At 53.4% G+C, this 23,778-nt stretch overlaps 1 protein-coding gene across 3 annotated transcripts in view; it reads right to left on the bottom strand.

The window, feature by feature from the left end:
- The window catches only part of ERBB4 (erb-b2 receptor tyrosine kinase 4), a 597,238-nt gene extending 584,226 nt beyond the window's left edge, over positions 1 to 13,012 (bottom strand). Inside the window, exon 1 of one of the 3 annotated variants that reach the window (XM_068947909.1) lies at positions 12,916 to 13,012. In XM_068947909.1, the coding sequence (XP_068804010.1) occupies positions 12,916 to 13,012 (97 nt within the window). Of the gene's footprint in view, positions 1 to 11,764; positions 11,843 to 12,915 lie in introns of those variants that run through there. The other 2 variants (XM_068947910.1, XM_068947911.1) reach the window with 2 other exon arrangements.
- Between the last annotated feature and the right edge of the window lie 10,766 nt (positions 13,013 to 23,778).

Genomic DNA, 23,778 nt, shown 5'->3' with positions numbered 1-23,778 from the left:
AGAAAGCCTTTGGCCTGCAGACTACCCACTGTTCTTCCCACTGTCGCATTGCATGCGTTACCTTGACAGCAATACTAGCCCTGGTTGCAATGCTATAGAAATAGACTGAAGAGTAATAAATGATAGTAATATAAGGATTCTCCTCTACAGCTGTGGAGGATGGCAAGCATCTCTAGGAGGAGGCAGCAGAGAGTCACTGACGGATGAACACAAAGCAGCAACTTTTTTTTTTCTGGCTCACCTGCAGCTGAAAGAACACACGTGCCCACAACTTTAATGCTAGATGTGCAGCTTGCCGTGCATTTACTGAATACTTTCATGTAGCTTCACGTGGGTTTGAGGTTTCTGTATTTTAATTATCTGGTGCTTATTTATCCATTCCAATCAGGCAAAGTTGCTAATAGGCATTCTGCACAGCAATGAACTACTGTGCCACAACTCGCAATTGGGAAGTACTTCTCATCAGATGCTCATTGTTTCGTTCTAATTGGAAGTGTACTGACATGTATCAAGTTTCAGAGGGAGAAAGACATTTTTTCCTTCACTTACAGAGGCTTGTCACTAACATTAATTGAAGAGAAAATGAACAAGGTTTGTGAAAAGGAGACAGGAATGGAAGGCAGCAACATAATGCAGCCACGTCGAGAAAGCTGTGTTTGCTACAATGCATATTCAAAACCCAATTTGCAAAATTGGTTAATTTTGCATACAAATGGACAGTTACACGTCTAACTGACCATTTGTGCAAGCAATTACATGCACGATTACCTGATTGCATAATTGTGTGGGCCTAATTTTGAAAGTGGGCCTTGTATTTTCTGTTGAGCACAAGTGCCATATTTAATAAACAGATATTGACTACTTTGAAGTATAATCACCAAGACCTACTCATTCAAAACCAAATATTGACAAAACATGCTGAAGGTTATATTTACTCCAAAAGACTATCATGTAACGGTAGTGTAAAGCAGCACATGCCCACTGAACTGAGCCACAAGCTTCTCCTGCTGAAACTTTTGGTCCTTGGATTTGTAAAAGCCAGGGGCATATATGACGACATACATGGCCACGTATATCTGTATAAACATTCCCGATATCTTCATCTCAATCACTGGCAAGTTTTCTTATTATGGTTAATTTTTTCAGTGGAAGAGCTGTTCTTAGGCATTCTTGCTGCTGAAGTCACATTCCAGGGAGGAAATCAAATTTTAAAGTACTTTAAAACACCATACCGTTAGCAAGCCAATTGCAATTTGCATGTGTAGTTTCATCAGCTCAACCCTGAAGATCAGGTGAGATTCAGGCTTTAAAGTATTAGGTGGAATGGGTATTTTGCATATGTGATTTAAGTGGTTAATGCCCCAGACCTTAGCATTGTCTTCTAAGGAGAGATTTCCATGTAAACTTAATCATCCTAAAGCATTTTCAGCCAATCACAAGGAGCATTTTTCTTCTACGGAACAATACCAAAGACCATCTGTTTTCATGTGAATGTCATCCACGAGTCTCTCTTTTATATATTAACCAAAAGCTCTTGAAGATAAGCTGTCGGCAGACTCAGGTTTTGGCCAAATTTCAATTTTCTGTGTGGATGATGCATTACATTTAAGACGCTCATCGCTACTGCAGGCAAAGCAACATAGCAATTACTAAGCTATTTCTGACTTACAAATCCATAAGTAATTGTATTGTTGGAAACCCAAACTTGGTGGGAAAGAAACGAAGTCCAGTTAAAAACAACAAAGACTAAAAGACAACTCGGTAAGCTCCAGCTCCCTTGGGATGCACGTCAGTGAAAAAAAAAGCACCAGACCTGAGAACATGATCCTGGAGCCTTACATACACTTGTCAAGGCCTGGAAAAAAGCAACTCTAATGCTCTCACATCTATATTCAAGCCATCACACCTACAGGTAGACCATGGAGAAAATGGATAGAAATTGCTACCACCGCACCAGGAGTAGAGGCGTTGCAACTGGGGTGGGGGGGGAAGACATTTTTGCACTAGCTGTAAACTAGCCTGTAGGGACCACAGTGGAGATGGGGACGTTTGTGCACATAACAACACTCATCCGCATCCACACAGCTGGGCTTAGACAGCCCATGCTCATGCTTTTGCTGCTATCCTACTAATTACTGTTATCCTACAGTCTATACAAACACCAGCATGGATTTGCTTATCTGAGCTGCGTGACACTTTGGAGCAGCCTGCAGTCTCACCTCCCAGATTAATGCATGGCTTGCAGAGCTGTATGACTGTCACGGTCCACGCACACAGACCAAATCAGCAGCAGCAGAGCCTTGTTTCACTTAATTCTTTCGGTCCGTTGTCTAAAAAAGGCTTAATACCCCAAGCTCTTCAGGTTTTTTAGACTCCTGAGCTCAAAGGTAACACGGTAGATCATGAACCAGGACCTTTCCCAGACAGCGGGTACCAACCTTGGTGGTGTTCAAACACTGCTCTCCAGGAAATCCAGGCAGGTCTCTTGAGCACCAAGGGAAGCTGCTTTGCCCTGAAGTCTTCGTTCTCCAGACTTCTGCAGGGCTCAAGGCAGCGCTTCGCCGACTACCATCCCTGCTGCGTTTCCTTCTCCCATCACTGCTCGCCGCTAAGGCCCATGTTTTTATCAGCAGTCCAGCGCTCGCCTCCTATTTCAGCTCACACCTCACGATGAGGAGCTGCTGGAGGAGCCCTGGTGAACAAACTGAACTTCTCAACAAAAGCCTTTTTTTTCCTTCCTAGAAGAGCGGGAACTGAAAGACAAGACGCAGGACTGAGCAAGGGGGAAGATGCCAACCACCACGGTGCCCGGCCCTGAGAAGTGCTGCCAGACCCACGTCTGAGTTTCTCTCTCGCCCCTAGAGAAATGCTGCCTTCAACAGTCCCAAGTTTGGCTCACGTGATCCAAAAAGTTGACGTTGCCCCAGAGCCTCCCAAAGAAACGTTACCTGGCAAAGTACGTGCTTGAGCCTGTGCCGCTACATAACTGGGGTTTCACTCCAGATTTGAGTGATTTCATTGTGTCACCACAAGACAGTCCCACCAGATCAGGAAAACTGAGTGGAAACGAGTATCAAGGTGATTCTCATGTAACCACCCAAAAATGGGAAAAGTCCAGAGTAAACAAGTCGTTAGGGACCAGAGCCTTCTGCCCAAATGAACTGGACTGGTCTGGGTCTACAGAAATCACATGCCCAGGCCTTTACTCAGAGAAAAGCTGCTATTTATAAAGCTTTTTTCTCATGTCTATGAGCCTTCAGCAAGAGTGACGTTATTCAAGTTGACAGCAAAAGTTTGGCAAGATCATCTTCCAGAATCAAAAAACACCCACCTGGTAATTGTTCTACTGTAGCATGAGGCATAACCCACATATTTAATGCTTTAACCACATGTCATGACAGCAGAGTGAAGCTATTAGAGGCTTAATAAACCCATTTTCCCCCTCTCCAAAGTCACTAACGTTTGCCAGATGTTGGAAAACCACATGCCATCCAACCCCTGAGTAAAACGTTGAGAATGGACTAAAAAAATATTGATTGGAAAGATAGTAACCCTTGGACTTTTTGCCTCCCGTTTCTTGAGCTGCAGGAGCTTTAACTTTTCTCTGCACACACTGCAGCTAGAGAGAGCTTTCTTTCTTCATGTGAAGGCTAAGCTTCCCAGGACTCCAAGACCTGGGGGATAAAATTAACGTGAAGAAATCTGCAGCCAATAACACTGCATATATCTATTTGGAAATCTCAGAAAAACCCAAAAACAAACAAAAAACACCCACATTCTCCTACCGTCCCCAAACTTCAGTTATTACAAGATTGCAAATGCTAATAAAAATCCACGTTATTAAAGGTTAAAGCTGCGTACCAAGACCCTTGGGCAGCCAGAACCACTCAGTACAGATGCGATTTTGTTTCCTTTCTGAGGAACTAGACTAAGCCACGGAAAGTGCAAAGCATCACCACAGCTGCCAGCGGCTCCACAAAAACCCATGCTGTGTGCACCACGCTATCCACGCAGCGCCCGCATTTTATATCGTGATATAACAGGGTTTCATAGCCACAGCTGACGCAACACTGGAAGCAGATTTAGCCCTTGTCTTCAGGAGGTCGTGCAGCACTGGGGCAACTGAAACACTGTAACAGTTACTGCCTTTCCTTAAACTTTAATAAAGTCATGGTTTTCTAACGTGATCACCTCAACACGAGATGCAGCTCTTGGATGGCACCACAGCTGCGCAAGGCTGTTGCGGGCTGGCGGTAGTTGTAACCGTGTTACATGGGTGGATCCAAGCGTGCCTAATTTTAAGAGTAGCTCTAAACTCCAGGAGACAAGAGAGGCAGCTCTGGCACCAAGCAATCCAGGGAGAAACTTGGGGAAACTCCAGTCACCCGAGAGCAGCCCGCTACAGACAGGCTCTCGCTCAAGGAACAGAGCGAAGGAGAATGAAAAGCTGTGATTGCGTTACTTGCGATTTGTTTTGAAAAAACCTCGGTTTCTGCTCCTGAAACATTAACTCCCTCATTCCTGCAAACCCTGCCGGCTTCGAGAGCGCGGCTCCCACGTTACACCACCAGTGCCAGAGTTGGGCCCCGAGACATTTCATCGGGACTTGGCGAGGAGCGACTGAGTCAGCTTGCAGCGGGCGTGAAATAGCAGGGATCAGATTGCAATTTGCTAAACAGAATTAGCTGCACACCCTTCTGTTTGTGCATCAGTTTCTCTTGCTCACGATGTGCTAATTCAGGCAACAATCACTACAGCACACAGAGAGAATAATAAAGGTGCCTTTCAAAAAAAGCAGCCATATACGTTAATTTGTCTTCTTCCAATAAAATTCCATGGCTTTTTCCAAACGCTCAAAAACATACATCCTCTAAACATTATTAATAGCTCCTAAAGAATTATATCTGCCCACCAATCACTTCAGCTTCCTACTCAATGGCAAGTACATTTTTAGAGCATTAAATATATCAACAGGGACAATGGTTGCTAAATTTGAAGTCAACAACAACTGGAAAACCTTAGCTACTCCACTGATATTTTTATGTGCTACAGAAATATCTCTTGACATAAATGAGCCCTTTTTTCAATCCTTCCAAAAAGATAATAAAATAATACTGAGTTCTAAATACTGTCACACATCCTCAGCAAATAGCAATTTAAATTTAGATACGTACATTTTTCCTGCCAAAGATAATGAGCAAAAATATCCATAATTCAAGTTCGCATAGTCAAAAATTGAAAATTTTAACGTTAGGGCTGGCTGACAGCCACAGCACAACCGACACACAGCTGCCAGCCCGTGGAAGCTCTCGGGGAAGGGGTTAACACAAAATAACTCTCACCAACAAATGCTTATCGCTGCATCTGGCCGCTACGCTAACCTTAAAAGATTACTAAGATATTCCATTAGCATACCAAACACGCTACATAAACTTTTACGCTTAAAATGCTCGATATTTCGGCATAATTTGAATTAATGGAAATTGAGCATTAGGATGCGTATCAAGTTAAGTACGACGATTTGTCTTCCTGTCCACGCGTCCGAACGGCTCGATCCTGCCGGTCCCGACCCCCGCCTCGGAAGCTACATCTGGGGGAGCCAAAGGTCCTCAGCCACTCGCCAGGGTTCAGGGAAGCCAGGTACCACCACACATCCCTCCTCCCGGCACTTCCAGCTCCACGCACCCTCTCCAAGGCACTAAACACACGCTGCAACGTAAAGCACGCACGAGGGACTGCAATACGCGTTCAGGTACATCGCCAAGCTAAGGGTGCTGGCCCCGCAGTAGAGGCTTCTTCGGAAAAACAAACTACAAGTAGGCGGCAATGCCATTTTGAAGAGGCCTGAAGGAGTCATAGTGGAAGCTGACGGGACATAAGCGGGTCTCAAACTTTATCCAGCGTATTGTCACCGACTCCCAACAGGAGAGCAACCGTCCCTTGAAGGGATGTTACAGCTAAGGTTGCGTTGCCATTTCACAGGGCTTTAGGCTTTTCAGACTTACTCAAAAGGATTTGCTCAAAAGGGCAAGCGTTTATTTTTTGCTGAGTGCGAGTTCCCCCCCACCCCCTTTCAGCCTCCCTCCACTTCACCCACTCCCTTCATGGATCTTTAACTTTACAAAACTCAGGGAAGGACACAGAGGAAGAGGAAAAAAAAGGTGGGGGGAAGAGAGAGAGAAAGAGATGTCAGGTATCACAGTTCTTAATAGACATTTATTAGGCAATTTAGTCGAGCAGCTGTGGCTGAGGGTCAGATAACGTCCTGGAGTGCTAGAGTGGCCTCCCCACATTAATTTAAACCCTCTCAGCAGCATATTGCACAAATCAGTGCCCTTTGGAGCCATGCCGGGGGCAGAGCAGCAGCATAAATACGCCGCCGCGCATCAGCTCTGCTCCTGCCTGAGCAACCCACGCGGGGCCGAGTGGCACCCAAGGAGACATGGCCTCCTCCAGTCCCATCTGGCCCTATCCGCTTGACTTTGTTATTCTTCTCTTTTATACTAAAGGCTGGGTGTATTGCAGAAAATTGAGACACTGGATTTTATGGCAGCCAAGTACATGCCACCCCACTGGCACAGACAGCAGCTCAAGTGCCTTTGGCTTGTGAAAAACTCCCCAAGCGAAACTTGGGAGAAGAGGAGGTTGCTCGTAAGAAACATCTACTGATGCTTTTCCTCCCTGTTATCTGAAAATGGAAGCAGAGAGTCACTAACAGACCACAGCATAAGAAAACTACCCCCCACCGCAGAGCGGGACCCACAAGTCTCTCCTCCACACAGACCCAGCCAAGGAGGCTAGAGCCAAGGGATGCAGAAACCACACGCTGGCCCCTTGTTTGGAAACTGCCCTTGCAGGGATACCCACAGAGGGCACACGGGACAGGTTTCGTCGGTGCCTGGCAAGGCTGTGAATTTCCAAGCATCATCAGCTCCCGCATCCATCCATCTGCAGTTTTCGGACGCCCAAGAAGACGGGCTCCCCACATCCAAAGGAGGGGTCGATCCCGCTCGAAGTGGCAGTGCGCCAGGATGGTTAAAACCACATGCCACAGCCCACCAAGACAGTAAGAGCAACAGATAGGTAGCGAGTTTTCAGTCCTTAGGACCTGGCTCTAACTCTGATCCTGCGAAGGGCAGTAAGGAAGTCCCCTACATACTGCACTACACGAATACAGTATGGCTATGCATCCTGTTTCCGGGAGGGCAACTTCCCAAGCTCTGAGCCATCAGAGCACGCTGGACCACCACAGCGCTTGACCCATCCCTACATCCCTCCCCAGGCATCAGCTACGGGGTCAGTGCTGGAGGCAGATGCTGGACCGTGGCCGGCCTCACGGGGACTGGTACGGCGCGCCTCCGTCGTGCCCTGCCGGCTGTGTCCAACTCCCATCCCAGATGGGCATTTGGGAGATTTTCTGTAAGATACATACACACAACACCAGCTGGTGATGAGCTACAGAAATTACATCACTGTGCGACAACAGCAAGTGTTACAAAGCTGATTTATTGGAAAAAGACTAAGAAAGATCTAGTTATATATGCCCATCCAGTTACTGCACACCCAGCTGCACAAGTCGGGAGAAAGAGGAAACAAAACAAAATTCATAGTTTAGAAATCTCTAAAACTGACCTTACTGAAGAGGTCTACATGATGTTTTTAAAGGTCTGATAAGGACTGCATCCTCTAGAAGTTTGGGGCATATTTTCCCCGTTTACTTTAATTCCCCATCTACCTCTATTGCAAGAGGCTTGAAACACAGAGATGAAAAGCAGGTATCGCTGAAAAGGGGAAACACTTCTTGATAGTCTTGGGGAATGAATTTATATTCTTTAGATGTATTTATAAACTTGGTATTCTTACAGCATGAATTTACACAGCAAGTAGTACGTGCTCTTACAGTTTGAATAACGGACCTGCATGTCCAAATGACTCCCATGGTGCTAGACCACTATGTAACACTGATGCAGAAGTCATCAGTCCTGGACTTTGTACCCAGTTTATGCAGTGGGAAGAAGGAAGAGTTTCTCCGGCAGGCTAAAAAAAAATTTTTATATATATATATATATAAGTAGCTGTTCAAAGTTTTCAGGAGGTATGGCACATGCCCCATATGCCTGGCAGCGATGAAACGAGACTGTGAGAGAGGCATCGGCCCTTCCACACAACTCATCCCAGGGAAGCCACCTCTCAGCCCAGCACAAGGGGGAGCATATATCTGCTTGTCCAAGCCAAAAAAAGGGAATAAACAAACATCAGAGATGAGGTTGCTGAAGTCATGAATCCTTCCAGAAGACGCTGGTATCCCTGTGGGATAATACAGCTCCGACTACGCGGGTGCACATGATATCCTACAACAGCCTGCACTCATTCGCGAGGCTAACTTGCAAGTCGAGGAGAAGTCGGGCCAGTGCACACCTCAAGGATTTAATCAGCACAGGTATGACAGGGAGCCTGCTCCAGCGGGAAACCGCACGGCAGAGCTCAGCCTCCGCAGGCTCAGCCTATGCCACAGGGAAAAGTGGACACCCAGGAGGGCCTTCACCAGCAAAGCCTTGTCAATGCAGTGCAAGAAGGCTTAAAGCCTTCCAGCAGAGCTGCTGTTGCTTTACCTGGAGCCTTACAAATATGAATTTAATACTGTGCAAACACACGGTTGTATCTATGCATGCAGGCACACAGCAGGTTCAGGAGCTGCCAGGGGAACCATTATATTTCACCATACCAACCGCCACGCACGAGGCAGCTGCTATGCTAAAGTGCATAAGCAGACGGGAAAGGGATCATTGCAACGCCGAGGCACCTGTGTTTTGAGGTCAGAAAGGGCCAGGATGAACATACAAGAGGAAAAGCATGGGCTACACCTTCCTTTTGAAGGAGCGCTTACATTTTAGAAGGACCGTCTGATCCGAGCGAACGGCATCAAGCAACAGGGCATCTACAGTTTCTTTTCTTAGCTTGTCCCTACACTTACTGTGCTAACTATTAGAAGCACGCAGTTTAAACTTGGCCATCTTCAGCTTCCCGACATCAAGTCTGGTTCTGACTTCCTGGCCACCTAAACAAGTCCTCTAGTATAAAAAGAGAGAAATCCGAACTCTGCTCCCCATTTTAAGCGCCATCAATTAAGAGTAAAACATCCTAAATGCCTTTTTTTGAAGTCAACTGAGCTCTTTCAGTTGCTCCTTCGAAGCATTTTACAGCCTTTGAGTTATTCTGCCCGGTTGTTGTGGGGCTTTCCCTGTCCTCCCGTAAGCGAGGGCACCAGAAGTGGGGCCCAAGGCTGGTCTGTCCCCCTTGGGGACACACAGGGCCCTTTCCCCAGCCTCGAAAACCGTCTCTGCAACTCGGGGCTGCGCGTCCTCCTGCCAGGGAGCTCCTGGGGGCTGCTGCCACCTACAGATGCTGCCGCAGCACGACTCCAGCACACGCCGGCGCGCGCCCAACTTCCCAAACACCCGCCGGCGGCTCCCCAATGCTAGCAGCGACCCGCACAGCGGTTTTTCCTCAAAAAGCCTTTCCGGACAGGACACGCACGAGCTCCTGAGGACAGGCTGCACTCACACACACACCCCGTGCACATCCTCGCTATGGGCTGATTAAATTTGCTTTTCAGTAGCAGGAAGACTTCCCCTCCACACTTCCTTTTTTTTTTTTTTTCTCTCTTTTTTTTTTAAATCTAGCATCCCCTAAAAACTAACAGGCTTCGAGCCGCAGGAGAGAACAGGTCGCTAAATTAGGGGCTCTGGCTAATTCCCAGTAAGAAAATTGAGGGCACGCTTAAGAACAACTCAGCATCACAAATTAAGGTCAGGAGCGCAAAACAGCACTCGCAGCTAAACTCGGCGCACACCCGCACGGTGCCGGGCCCCGCGCACTGCCCCCGCTCACGGGGACCGAGCGGGACGTCAGACCCTTTCACCGCTGCCTCTTCCCACTTCTCTACCAAGCGACCATCCGAGGAAGGGATTCTCTGCCTGACTTGTTAGTGCCAAGTCTCGTTTTGTTTGCTCACAGGCGTGTAATTCGGGTCCTTATTATCACTGTTTTCACATTAATTACAAGCGCAGCTCTTGGTGCCAGAATCCATATGCACGAACATCAATTATCGCCTCTTTAAAATAAATAAAGAGCAGTCCCGGCTAAGTAAGTCGCTCAGGTACTCGGCAGCTCCGAGAGCTGCCTCGCGCCGCCGGCTGCCGGAGACGTCCAGGTCCCCGGCACAGCTCAGCTCGGGACGCCAGGGGACGGCTGCGGCCGGAGCCGCAGACACGGAGGGCAGCGGGACTCCCGTGCTGGACCCGGAGCCCCTAACAGGATGCCGTCCCCTCCAGCAAAAAGCTGAGAGGAGACTTCCCCTCTGCAGACAGCGAGCCCTTTAGCCGCGGAGATAGGCTGAAACTCCCAGTCAATATTTACCGTGCGTTTGCAAAGGCGCTCACAGCTCAACCTAATTTTAGCCATGGGACAGGCGTCGGGGCAGAAGGACCAGGAGAGGCGCCAAGGAGGGCGGCTGCAAAGCCGCAGAGATGCCCCTCTCCAAAGGCACGGGGCACGTCCCGCCTGACGCGGCCCGGAGAGCGGCAGCGGCCCGAGGTCACAGCCAGCGCGCAAATCGGCCTGAACGCGCTCTTTGCTGGGGGGGGGGGGGGGGGGGGACAAAAAGTGCAAAAACATTTGAAGTACAATTAATTTCTTGGAGCAGCTGATACTTCAAACAGCGCTAAGTTAATTTGGCTGTAATTATTTAACAACTCAGCAGTCCCCTATATCACAAGAAGGACTTAATTCATCAGCTATTTTCAAGCAGAACAAAGGCTCGCCAGCTTCCAGGTAACAGCCCAAGCTGTTTGGCTCACGTGACCCCGTCTGAGCTGCGCACCGCAAACATTATACGCCTGTGCACGCAGATAAAAGAAATCAAAAAAAAAAAATGTATTTATGCATTTACATCTCAACCAACAGACACAGGGTAATGAAAACCAAAGTTTGCACGACCGCTCACTCGCATGAGCGGAGCTGCCGTCATCTCCCTCGACGCCCTGCGAGCCAAGGCAGCGGGCAGGGCCCGAGCCAAAGGCTGCCGAAAACCAGGGTTTTAGCCCCCAATTCGACTGGGCCCTCAATACTTCAAGAGCAAAGCCCACCTGCCCAGCCTGACTCACTGCTGCAGCGAGCGCCAAGCAGAAAGAGCCACTCGAGAGCAGACACTGGCCGCAGCGGCCCCCAAGCCCCTTAAAACACAAAGGGTCGCTCCAACCCTGTTATTTTAATAAATGGATTTCCTTTTTACACGCTGCAAGGAACAGAGGCTTTTTTTTTTTTTTGGACCAAAAGCAACCAGGAGCCTTCCTCCGAGGCGGCCTTGGGAGTCGGCGCGGGGAAGCGACGCAAGCGCCCCTGGATCGATGCCTTTTATTTTCACTCGGGTATAAATCTGGGCAACGGAGTGGCTCTGCAATTGTCCACTCAGCCAGCCATATCAGATTGATCAAAAAAGGAGGACTGGAAAGCGACTGAGCGAGCGCCAGCAGTGCCAGAGTGGAAGGTTGCTAGGGGAGAAATAACAGGAAAGAGAAAGGGGGAGAAAGGGGAGGCTACCAAAAAGAAAAAAAAAAAAGTAGAAGATGGAAAAAGTATCAAGTCAGTGGAAGAAAGAGGCTGTGCAGGAAGAAACAAGGAGGGAGGTGAAAAAAAACCACATGCCTACCACGGAAAACAGCAAACAAGAGCCTGGGAAATAAGGAAGGCAGTATTCCTTTACCTATTAAAGCCATAGGAGAAGAAAACCTAAGAGCAAGCAGCAGCAGAAGTCTGGTGTTTTGCCTCTCCTGATTTCAAGAATTAGGAAACGATCGCCCGCCGAAGAAGGAAAGCACACGCTAAAAGCAAAAACGCCTGCGAAACCCAGCTAGGAAAGCTGAATTTAAAAACCAAAAAAAAAAAGAAAAAAAAGAAAAAAGCCGGGACGTGCTTATTTGACTTCTCTTCAAACACAGCACCCTCTCCGTGACATAAAACCCCGAAATACAAACCCAACCGCGCGAACGAGGAGCTGCCGCCCCAGCGCTGCCCAAACGACATGAATTCTGCGGAATTGCCAGGGAAAGTCCCGTCCCCCCCCCCTTGCCCCCCGCGGATGCCGGGGGGGGGGGTTCACGGGCCCCCTTTCCGCAGGAGCGGGCGCTCCCCGGGGCCCTGCCGTGCGCTGCTCGGCCGCTTCCCCGAGCCCCGGCGCGCAGCCCGGCCGCGCACGCAGCGGCGCAACTTTTCTCACGGCCGCAAGTTACACGCGCCGCCGCGCTGCCTCCGCGCGGGTTTGCTTGCGTGCTGGGGTTGGGCTTGGGTTTTTTCCTCTCCCCCCCCACCCCCAATCTCGCTTCTTCTTCTTCCTCCTTTTCTCTGAAAGGGATTGAAGCGCGCTGCGCGCAGCTCGCGGCGCTGGGGGCCCCGGGGCGCGGAGCCGGGCGCGCACCGCCCGCGACCCCCGCGCAGCGCCGCGGCAAAGGGCCGCCCGCCGCCAAAGCCTAGCGACTGCAGTCCTTAATAATAACGGGAATAACAGGGTCCTCCGCCCCCGTGGAGGCAGCCCCCGCCGGACATATCCCCCCCCCGTCCTCCTCCCCCCAAGACCCCGGCCGCGGTTTTGCTCGCCGCCCGCTTTCACTTCCCCGCGGGACCAAACTCGCGGCGTTTGCGCGGCCGCGGAGAAGTTGGAGGGAGGCGGGCGAGCCGCTGCGCGCTCCCCCTCCGCGGGGAGCAAACAGCAAAATAATAAGTAGCTGGTGCCTGAATACTTCTTTTTTCCCCCCCCCCCCCTTTTCTTTTTCCGCGCTCCTCTCCGCGCACCCGGCCGGGGGGAGGGAGGAGGGGGGCGAAAGCGGGGCCCCTCCGCGGGGGAGATCGCGCACCCACCTGCCTGCGCCGCGGCGGCCCGCGGGGAGCCGGCCGCCGCCGCCAGGACGCAGCTCCACCACAGCAGCCCCCCGGCCGCCGCCGCCGCCGCCGGCATCGCGCCGCCGCCGCCGGGGCAGCTCCGCTCCGCTCCGCTCAGCTCAGCGCTGCCGCCATCGCCTCCGCGCAGCCCCGCGCAGCGCCCGAAAGTTGTCCGCCGCCCCCCCCCCCCTCCGCGGGCGCGCTGCGGCGGCGGGGGAAGCAGCCAGGCGGCGCGGCGCCCGCTGCGGGGAAATACGCGCGCGGGCGCCGCGCGGAGCGGAGCACCAGCACCAGCAGCAGGAGGAGGAGGAGGAGGAGCGGGAGGAAGGAGGGCGGGAGCGGGGCGGGGGCCGGCGGCGCGCTGGCCCGCCCCGCCGCGCCGCGCCGCGCTGCGCCCGCCCGCACCTGCGGAGCGCGCCGCGTACCTGCGCGCTCGGGGCGGCGGCGGCTGCCACCGTGCGGGCGCGGAGCAGCGCGGGGGCGACGGTGCGCGGCCGGGTGCGCGCGGTTGGACCCGGCAAAAGTGAGGGGCGGCGCGTGCTTGCCCGCGCGTGGGCGCGCTCGCTGTGCTTCGCCTCCGCGTTTTTTGCGCGCCCGCTTTCCCCCGCAGAAGGCAGCGGCGGGTGCGCGCAGCTGCGCCTGTGCCCCACTTCCCCCCCCCCCCCCGCCCCCGCGCCCCGTGCAAAAATACGGGCTGGATGCGCGCTTCGACGCGGCGAGGGTGGGGGGCGACACGCCGCGTCGGGGCGCGCCGCCGCGCGTCGCCCGCCCGTGCGAGAAGGCCGCGGACGCCTCCGGTGCGAGGCGGGACCGGCGGAGCGAAGGCAGCCGGCTCCGGGAACGGCAGCCTGCCACGGGCTTTGCCCTGCCACAGGCTTTGCCCTGCCACGGGCTTTGCCGCTTCGCGGCCAGCGCGGCGCTCGGCGGGTGGGCGGCCGGGCCGGGGGGACGCAGCGCCCCGGCTCGCGGTGGGCCGTGCGGCTGGAAGTCACCGGGGAGAGGGGAGAGGAGAGCAGAGGAAGAGCCTTAATTGAGCAATCAGAAGAGCCAGCGCTCAGCTTAAAATCCACCCTAAAATCCATTCACGCTCCCCGTAGCCTCCCCCACGAAGCGTCTTTCCCCGTGACCCAACGGTCCCCCCAAAGGGCAGCTTCCCGGCACCCGCGATTCCCGCCCGAACTAAACCGAGCCGACGGCGCGGCACGCTGATCTGGGCAGGTCCCCGTTAACGTCCGTCACCTGCCTGCCGTCCCCGTCCCCGGGAGGGAGCTGGCCGTCGAAAACTGCCCGACCCAGAGCGGAAAGAAGCCGCCGGCCGGTATTTTGCCCGAATCGGACAACTGTGAGCGCAATGGCTCCCAGGGGGGAGCCCGCTCGCTGCGGGACGTAGGCTGTCGCCACCAAAGCGGAGGCTGCTGCTGCTCGCGTTCACCCCGATGCGGCCAAGCGCCGAAAATCCTAGCCGAAATGAATTAATGGCCGAGGGGCGAGCAGCGCGGGCGAGCGGCCGAGGCCGGGGCGAGCTTCGCGTTGCGGGACGGGGAGGCCGCGCGCGAGCCCTTTCGGGCGGCCGAGCCCCTCCGCAGGGCAGCACGAGGAGCCGAGCCTGCCTCTTCCCTGCGCGCCGGTTATTCGGGCCGCGAGAACGAGGAGCCGGCCCCGCTCCCGCCGGAGCAGCAAGGCGAAGCCTCTCGCCGCCTAATTCCTTTCCGTCGCGTCCGCGGAGCCGACGGGAGGCGGCGAGACTAAACTCCTTCAAATATTTAAATAGAAAACTTGCGCTCCAGCCGCCTTTCAGCAAACAGTGACTAATTGCTCCGGCTGGGGCTGCCGTACCCGCAGGATCGGTGGCGGCAGATCCAGCGGAGATACCCGGGGCTCCTCACCTAACGCTGCCTGTACAGTCATCGGAAAGGTTTGCTGGGCAAAGTTGGCCACGCAAAGCAATTGCCGCCCTTCCCACACCGCCCTCGTGTTTGTGGAGTACGTGAGCCTCGCCTGGGCTCTCCCACCGGGAGCCGAGCAGCCAGCGTTGGCTTTTTTAGAGCCCGGGGCGATGCAAGTGAGTTATCACGCCGTCCTCCATCCTTGACGCCGCCACCTTGACCGGTGGCCAGGGCACTTAGCGCCGCGAGCGGAGGAGTTGCGAGTACCGCCAGCGCCGGGGCGCGACGTCGCAGCCTGGGGCGCGGGGCGTCTTTAAGCTCCCAATACCCTCTGGCCGGCCGCAGGAGTTTTTTTTATTTTTTCCGTGTGATTTAATATTGAGCAACAGTGGCATCCGGTGGGCAGAGCGTTTCCTCTCCGACAGCCCGTGGCAGCGCTCTCCCTCTGGTTTGACTTACGTGTCCTGCAGATTATTATTAAACACGATTTATCTGGATTTAGGGATTCCCCCCCGCTCCCGGCCCCTATCTCCAGGCCGTCCTTCAGCGGCGCACCAGACGCAGCCGGGGCGATTTCTGCCCCCAAAACGTTACGGTTTTGGTTTAAACGCGCTCGGTGGCCCCCTGCTCTCTAATCCAGAGGCAGGAAGGATTTACTCGGTCGCCGGCTCCCTCCGCGCTTTGTCCTCGCTGCAATTTTAAATCGCTCCGGCCATAAGCGTCCCCCCGCTCGCCCGCGACTCCGAAACGCTAGATTTTCTGAGAAGCGCCTTAAAACGCCTCTGCCCCGTCGCAGCACTGATCTCCGGCCGCTGGCCCACCCCGAGGCAATAGGTTTTGTTCGGCCCCCGCAAAATCGTAGCCGCTCTGCCCAGCGTTGCCCGGCTCGCGCTTCTGGAGGGGGGAAGGAGGAAACGTGCCTGCGTTTCCCCGCCGGCTCCAGCGCCGCTGAAACCGCCCTCGCTGCTGCCTTCAGCTCCTCCTGGCTCCGTGTCCTGCTCGGACGTGATGAACACAGTGTTTACCGTGCCCTCCCAGTCATTAATGAAGCTGCTAATTAAAGGCAGGCCCGAGGAGGAAGGCAGCGAGGCCCCGCGGCGTCGCTCCCCTCCGGCGTTCCCCCTTCCCTCTGCGCTTAGGTGCCTTGCAGGCCATCTGACGGTCCTCGTGCCGCCGGCGTTCGCAGAGTCCCCTCCCGCCAAGTAGCTCGCTTTTATGGCACAGCCGCAGCTTTCGCTAATCCTCCACGAAATGACTTTCTTTTTTTTTTTTTCTTTTTTTTTTTTTTCCCCTAAAGTAATCTTTTTTCTTGAGAGGTTGAATTAAAAAGGGTCATAAATGACTTGCAAGCCTAATGGTAATTAATAAAACTGAAGAAATAATTGGCCGTTATTTTTACACGTATATGCCTAGAGTCAAACTCCTAAATCCCCGTGTCGGTGGGAGAGGGCTGGGTTTCCCCCCACCACGAAGCAGCAGCCGCGGTTCCCGGGGCCGTACCAGCGGTGTTAAGAAAGACGCACGCAAAAGGCTGGGGAAAACGCCGAGTGATGGAGCAACGCTCCCCAAAGCCGCAAAGCTGAGCCAAGGGAGAGCGTGCCGGAGCACAGCACAGGCAGAAAGGCAGCTACCGCCCCTCCGTGGGCCGACGAGGATATCCAGATGTCCGGCGTGGATGGAAACCGGTGCTTTGGAAGCTCCTGAGCTACTTACTCTCGAAAAACAGCACATTTAACCCATCGCGCTTGCCCCCGCTGGAGACCCGAGCCCGGGAGCTCGCGCAGGAGTTCGGAAAGGGATGAGGCATTTAAGGGCAAGGCAGTTATATACACGTAGGTAAAAAAAACCAGAAGCGATAATAGTCTTTCGTGGCTCAGAGCATAAATCAGCCTTTTACTGCTTTCCCTTCAGCCACAAACACCTAACTCAGGGGATTTTTTTTTTTTTTTTTTAAATATCCGTTTGCGAAGTATCCGGACGAGACCGTTCCCAGGGAGCGGAGGCGGCACCGTCGCTCTGGCCCGGCACCGTAAAGCCGAGGATGCCGCCGCGCCGCGGGCCTCCAGCCCTCTCGGGCTCCCAGCTCTAAACCTGCGCTCGCTGACGGGGCACCTATTACTTCCGCCCTCACCAGGTTATTGCCTGGCGAATTGCTAATTCTGGGTGAAACCAGCTTTGCGGTTTCCGTGGCATAAAGCGGGGCTTCCTCCTCTCCCAGCTCTTGGGTTAGGTTCGCGCTTGCTGACGAGCTCCTGGTTCGGAGAAAAGGCTACGTTTTGCGAGAGCGGCTGTTGTTTTGCCTGCACTAACCTGCTTTCCGAATTGCAAATTTGGAAACGGGACGCGCGCCCAAGGTGGCGCAGAGACGTGCCCTCCTTCTCGTGGACGCCGCGAAGCAGCGGTGCAAAAAAAAAAAAAAAGAAAAAAGAAAAAAACCGCTAGGGCAGGCTCAAAGCGGCGAGCGCGGCTTGAGAGCGCGGAGCGCCCGCGGGGATGTTACACACTGTACGTTCGAATCACACGTGCAGGTCACGAGATCGCTACGCCATCTTCTGCTCCCAACTTCTTGCAACGCCAAGCGGGACGGAGACGGCCATGCCGGGGAACGTATGACAAGTGACCGAGGAAGAGGCAGGGTTCCTCTTGAGCACTGGGCTGGAGAAGGACATATAAATCACAGCAGTAAATTGTTTGGCTGAAAGCACGGGAGAGAGCTTGTGCCTTGCACAGCAGCATCCTATGTCATCTAACAAAGGAAGCGTGCGTCAGCCGTAGAGACAGACACGCGCCTTGTCAGCCTCACCGAAGGAGAAGTCGTTGGGCGGCGCGTGCCGCAGCGCGCGGAGCCGGAAGGAAGCGTCTTGGCGGCGGGCAGGTGAGCAGAGGGTTGTGAGCGTCCCCGAAACAAAGCCAAACAAGTCACCTAGGAGAAATAGTCGCTCGCGTATCCCGGGCTTGTCAGCATCGCTTCTCCCCTGCGTGAAGAGCAGCCGCAACCTGGCGCGAGAAGAAGAAAGCTCTCCCATCAGAGACAAATCGGTGCACGGCCTACGGATCGGGAAGGGAGCGGGCAGTGCTGGGTGTGCAGAGTCCTTCTCAGGGGGCTTGTTTCTCGCAGGAGATGGCTTCTCACCCTCAGACAGCCAGGACCGCCTCGAAATGATGTCAAGCCACATAATTTTTCTCTTCTGTAGGTGCAGGCCTTTCCCTTCATGGCTGGCCGAGTAGGACAGTCTCGGCAGTGTCGCTGTGCAGGTGCCCTGCCTTCGGGGGCTAAGGCGGGGGGTGCCTCCTCCATCTCCTGGCAAGGGCAGGAAAGAGGCTCTGCTGTTTGGCTTATGCCCCCCTCCTCTCCGTTCGCAGGGCGCGGGCCGACACGGGGCGCAGCGTGGAGATCAGCTGGGCGCGCAGGACTTCGGAGATGATATCATAACCCGAGCGGCAGGGCCGAGCGGTGCTCCCAGCGGGTCGCGAAGCGTGAGCTCAGCTCTTCGCTCCAGCCGGTTACTCTGGGACCGACAGTGGGCCCAGTGGGCGCGATACAGTACTTTGTCTATCTCTTTTTTTTCCCCCAGAATTATTGTTTGAGGAGGAACAAAAATTCCCCAAGAGCCTGAAGAAGTGCATTCTGGGAAGCTGAAAGAGGCCAGCCAGCTAGATGGTGGGAAAAACTATGTTTTAAACGCGACATTTCAAGAACAGTAGGTAGCCAATACAGCAGGAGGACTTAACAACCACCATATTTGCTGCCACCGAAGGACATAGCCCAAGAAACCATTTTAGGTCAGGCTTGATTTTTAGTGGTGTCTCATTTGCAGCAAAAAGATTAAGTATACACTCAAGTTAAGGAGACCTAAAACATCTCTGTGAAGTCCTCTCTGTAGGCATCATAGCGCTTCTTTTTTTTTTTTTTTTTTCCTTCTTGCTGAAAAGTTTGGTGGCTCCTTCTGCTGTATCACGTCTCCAGCGATACGTTGCAAGCCCGGCAGCGTGCTAGGGGAGAGAGTCCCACGCTTGCATCTGCTGGTGTGGGACTCGGTTTTGCAGCACAGCTGAAGGCAGTGCAAGCTGCGGCTTAGCATTTTGCAAGCCTGGGGCTATGGACTGACAGTAGCAGGACCCACGTTGCTCCTGCAGTGGCAGAGCACCCGCTGTTTGCAACATGCTCAGGAAGATTTTAAGGGGTACTAAACCACATTCACCCATTCCCCCGAAGCCGGTTTGAAGCTGCCCGTCACTATTATTCCTGAAGCAGTCTCTGACGCCTTTTTTGTACAAAGTTTGCCTCTGAAAAAATTCACTTACACAGCTCAGAACGTGTCTATAAATAACGCGCGCTCTCGCTGACCTGCCTCTTTACATTTCTACGGGCAGCGTGAGCTCTACCTAGTAGCAACGTAGAGGAAAATTAACAATAGTGCTTTATCAGCGTTCACCACCGGCTGGGCGTGATTTGCTGGGCTGCACCGTCTGCCTGACGATACGTTGTCCCTAGCGCGATCCCGCGGAGCAGCGTTTTCCACTGTGGCCGCCCGACAATACGTTGTTCCTAGAGCAATCCCGCGGAGAAGTGTTTTGCAACGCGCTCGCGCGCTCGAGGAAAAGGTCACTCCCGGGACTTCGATAGCTTTATTAGCGCACAACGCCTTGCAAACAGGTCCCCGTTATCAAAACCAGCCTCCAAAGTCACCGTTATTTGCAGCTCAGTCGTTAACGCGTCCAGGACGAGACGTTCGGCCGCATCCCTTTCTTCCGAGGGGCCGGGGAATCAGCTTATAAGCGGGCAGGAGCTGGGGAGCGCAGAGCTCGTGCCGGGGTTATCGGCCGGAACGAGGGGCTTGCCGCGCACACCGGCTCGGCTCGGGTTCCTGCTGGCGCGGCAGAGAGGGCTACTAAGTCTTCGTTTTATCGGGTGTCATTGCAAGAGCCGTAAAGCAGCCGAAGGTCAAACGTACGCGAGGAAGCAGTCAGAAGCCTTCAATGACAACTTTGCAAAACGCACGACGGAGGAGTTAAACTAGCCTCTTACAAATTTGGCTGGTGAAATAAATCACTTGTCCTCTTAAAGGCGGCAGGAAAAAAAAAAAACCCCAAAAACCAAAAAAAAACCCCCCCACACGCCGAGAATCACGCCGGGCCGATTCGTGCCAAGGCAATCGAAGGCAAGGATGGGCGCCTTTGGCGAGGCGCTCCTCCGATCCCCCGCCGCTGCTTGACACGCAGCTCACACGCCGGCTGCTTTCCCATGCAGAGCACCCAAGCGCGTACAGCCCCCGGCGCCCCAGCCCACCAAGGCCCCCGGCACAAAGCCAAGGAGGGGTTCGGCTTGCCGCTGCCAAGCCGATGGCAAAACTTCCGTTGGCAGCGCAGGAATCGGCAGGAGGCCAGCGGCTCTCCGCGTCCGTGCAAATCTCCTCCCCAATTTCTCCCTTTTGCTCTTCCCCCCCCGTGGCCTCCAGCCATTTGAGAGGCGAATGCTCTCTTCTTGCACCGCTTTTCTTTTGAGGAGAGCGCACTAGGGAGAAAAAAAAAATCAACTTTCAGCAAGTACCATGCACTATATAAATCTTTTTTTTTTTTTTTCCTCGACCTCCGTTGCTGTTTGTTTGCTTATTTGGCAGCCAGGATTAAAAAAAAAAAAAAAAAAGTGATACTTAGGGCTCTGACAAAGGTCCCATCATCCCAACGAAACCAAACAGGAGAACGGGTTTTTGCAAGAACAGTCACTAGCATCCATTCTGCTGGGCGTTGGGCCCTATTCTGCGTGCAGACGGCGGCATATTCCTGAAGAAGATGTTGTTTTACGCCTGTTAGCACTGAAATAAGAGGGAAGAGAGGTGTAGGAGAAAAGGTAATTCTGGCAAGTAGCTTTTCTTCACTGACGCGCATGCGACGTCTCGTCTAAAGCAACGCCATTTGCTGACCGTTCTCACAAGCGTACCTTCTAGTGGAAAACTTGCCCTACGGTTTTGTCGGGTAATGAGCCCGGAAATCTGGTGTGGCCTGGTAATAAAGCTTAGTCCGGCCACGTAAAGAGAGAAGTGTGTCATTTAGTCTGGTGGATACGATGAATCAGGGGAACACAGCTGCGACGGCTGGCTAGGGCAAAGCCAGGGCACACAGCGGCGTGTTTGTCACATGAGAAATGTAAGGCGGGACGTTTAATTGACCGGTGGAGAAGCTCTTCCAGATCTGCGTTGGGGGGGTCCAGCACGGACCCGCTGAGGTTGCTATTAGCTGCAAGCATTTGCTCTCCGAGCCCAAGGCCGGTGACCAAGACCCTCCTCAGGGCGACGCGGTCCTGCACACGCGCAGCCTCCTCAGTCCTAACGCTGTAACATTTCTCCTATGTCTAAAACTAACAGTTCCCAAAAAAAAAAAAAAAAACAAACCCCAAACGTGATCTGGAATAGCCTGTGCAGGAAGGGAAACCCTTTGCGTTTCAGCTCCCAGACCCCTCCAGCCCAACCAACGTGGCCGGCACATATTTTTTCCAGGCTGTAGAAAGGGACGTTAAACTGTTTGACAAGTTATCTGAGGCGCTTTGCGGCAGGGCAAACCTCAGAGAGAGCCGAACGAGACCTCGCAGCGCTCCCGCGCCGCTCCGCGTCGTTTCCTTCGGCGTGTGGACGACAGCCCGTGACGAAAGCCCCAGGCGTCCCCTCGCCACCAGGAAATCACTAGCAGCCGCCCTCGGCCCCGCTCTCCCTGCTGCCATGCCTTCCTCGCACCTTCTCAGCGGCCCGAGGCACCTGCTGCCGGGCGCTGCTACGTCCGCGCGCATCGTGCGGCAGTCTAGCTTCATCACGTAACAAGTGACTCGAGTCCAGACCTTGTCAAACTAGCCATCCATCATATATCCCTTCTGACAAGCCGAGGCTTCAACGCGGTTTCTCGGAGGCTTCCTCGTTTCTGCCGCCGAACTGCCCGCGCTTGCGTTCTGCCTGCTGCCAAAAAGCAGCGCCCGGCCAAAGCTTTGGGCGGCTTTCCTGTCGCACCGTAAAAACCTGCCACAAATTGCATCTGTCTCTGCGAGCGGGGATCTGTTGCACGCTTCCCTCCCAGGGTTTAAATTAAGACTTAGTGAAGACTCAGAATTTAATATTAAATGCTCAGTCCCTGGCTAGTTATGTTCATAAGGTTCAACTTGCTTGGCAAGCATCTGAGCAGAAAAAAACAGAAAAACCTGTATTTACATGTTAGAGAATATTGGGAATCCTCGATGACACAAGAAAGCCACGTAGGGCCCTGGTGTGCTTTTAGACAGCCTCCCTGTATTTCCAAATCGTCCAATTTACAGCAAAAGCAAGCTCTCTCTCTGTGATTTAAAGAGCCATTTGTCCTCATTTTTTCCTCTCTCCCTGCGAGGCTAAAGGGCTCGACCGCGCTGAAGTGAGCTGACTTTGCGAGTGCCGGACACGAGCAGGAGCACCAGCTTTCTGCAGGAAACAGGCTCCGGGCGCGGACGTACCTCTCCCGTGAAAACAAATGTGTGCAAAGACGGCCGTGCAGGCTTTGCATCCGCGCTCAGTCGGGCTGGCCACACAGATCGCTTGCAACTTGCCCCGCGCGAGGAAGCACAGCCCTAAATTCATGAGTCGGGAGCGATACGGCGTTGAACCGGCACGTGACCGGGAAGAGTACACCGTGGGAAGAATACCTGCTCGGAGGTGCCTCTTCTCCAAGCCAAACCAGAACGTCGGTTCCCAAAACCTTTTCAAGCGCCCCAGGATTTCTGAAAACACTGCGCAGACCAACTTATTCTTTGAGCAGTGCATCTCACACGCACAAGCCAAAGTGCCGTGGCAAAAGGCTCCATGGTTCATCAAAATTTGGCCCCTTGAGGCAACCAGGATCGTTTTATATGGCCAGAATACTTCAATACAGCCAGAGCTATTGAGTATGGATCAGACCTCTTCAGAGAACGATGATCCGCATCCCTGAAGACGTAGGTATGGGTTTCCATCAGCTCAGCCCTCCAGAACGTGCTCTTAAACCTGTCTTGATCACACTCACTGACAAGAGCCCTGTGGGGGGGGGGGGGAAAGCCCCACGTGCCAGATGGAAGCCCCCTACAGAAGGTGCCTTCAGCCGAGCCCAGATTTCTTCCTCGACTTTGAGAGGGACCACCCGGGCGCTGGGAGGCAGGAGGGCGCCAACCCGCGTGGCTGAAGAAACGGCCAAAGCGTTTCGATCTGAATCCCGCTCCCCGGCACCGGCGGTGCTTGCTCCCCTCTGGGGCCGCAGGTTGCAGAAAGGGTGTAGGTCCCCGGAGACGAGAGGCAGCCACAAAATACTGCAGAGACGGATGGACGGACGAACGCGCGCGCGCGCGTGACACTCTGCTGCGATGCTACTCCGTACATCTACGGGGGTGAAGCTCTGAGGTATAGATCCCTTTTGAAGCTCTTATACATCATTTCAGCAGAGTTAGGTTAAGCTGGTGTTTACTTTCCACTTACGCCTTTCATTACAATTCCAGCCATTGGCTAGATCGAGTTTTCGTTTTCATAATATTTTTCCTCCCTGTAGCAATGTCTTGTAAACAGCCCGCTTATTTATGACTCTAAACGAGATGCAAGACTCAGGGAACGTCTTGCAGTATTGAGAAAAAATAGCTGTGGTTACTGCCTTACACAATACACTTGGTAAATTTAAATAATCTAAATTTTTATTGCAGCAATCCTTAAAATAAAGGGCTACAATTTCCCCCCTCCCCCCCTATTTTTTTTTTAAATAATGCACAAAAATGCTAATGCACAATTTAGCCTGAACCACAGGGAGGAACGAAAGGCTGCTCGGCTGCAGCGACTCAACGGATGATTGAAAAGGCCTGCGCGGCTGCGACTACTTTGACTTGCCGATCTTTCTTATTCCTCCTTTCTTTAATAACAGCATCACAGCAGAGCTTTTATGAACAATGAAAAAAAAAAAAAAACCACCCCGCGATGCTTAG

The sequence above is a fragment of the Struthio camelus genome, chromosome 6 (assembly GCF_040807025.1).
Source record: "Struthio camelus isolate bStrCam1 chromosome 6, bStrCam1.hap1, whole genome shotgun sequence".
NCBI classification, from domain to species: Eukaryota; Metazoa; Chordata; class Aves; order Struthioniformes; family Struthionidae; genus Struthio; species Struthio camelus.
Note: the sequence above shows the minus strand (reverse complement) of the source record. Positions and strands in the feature narration are given on the sequence as shown.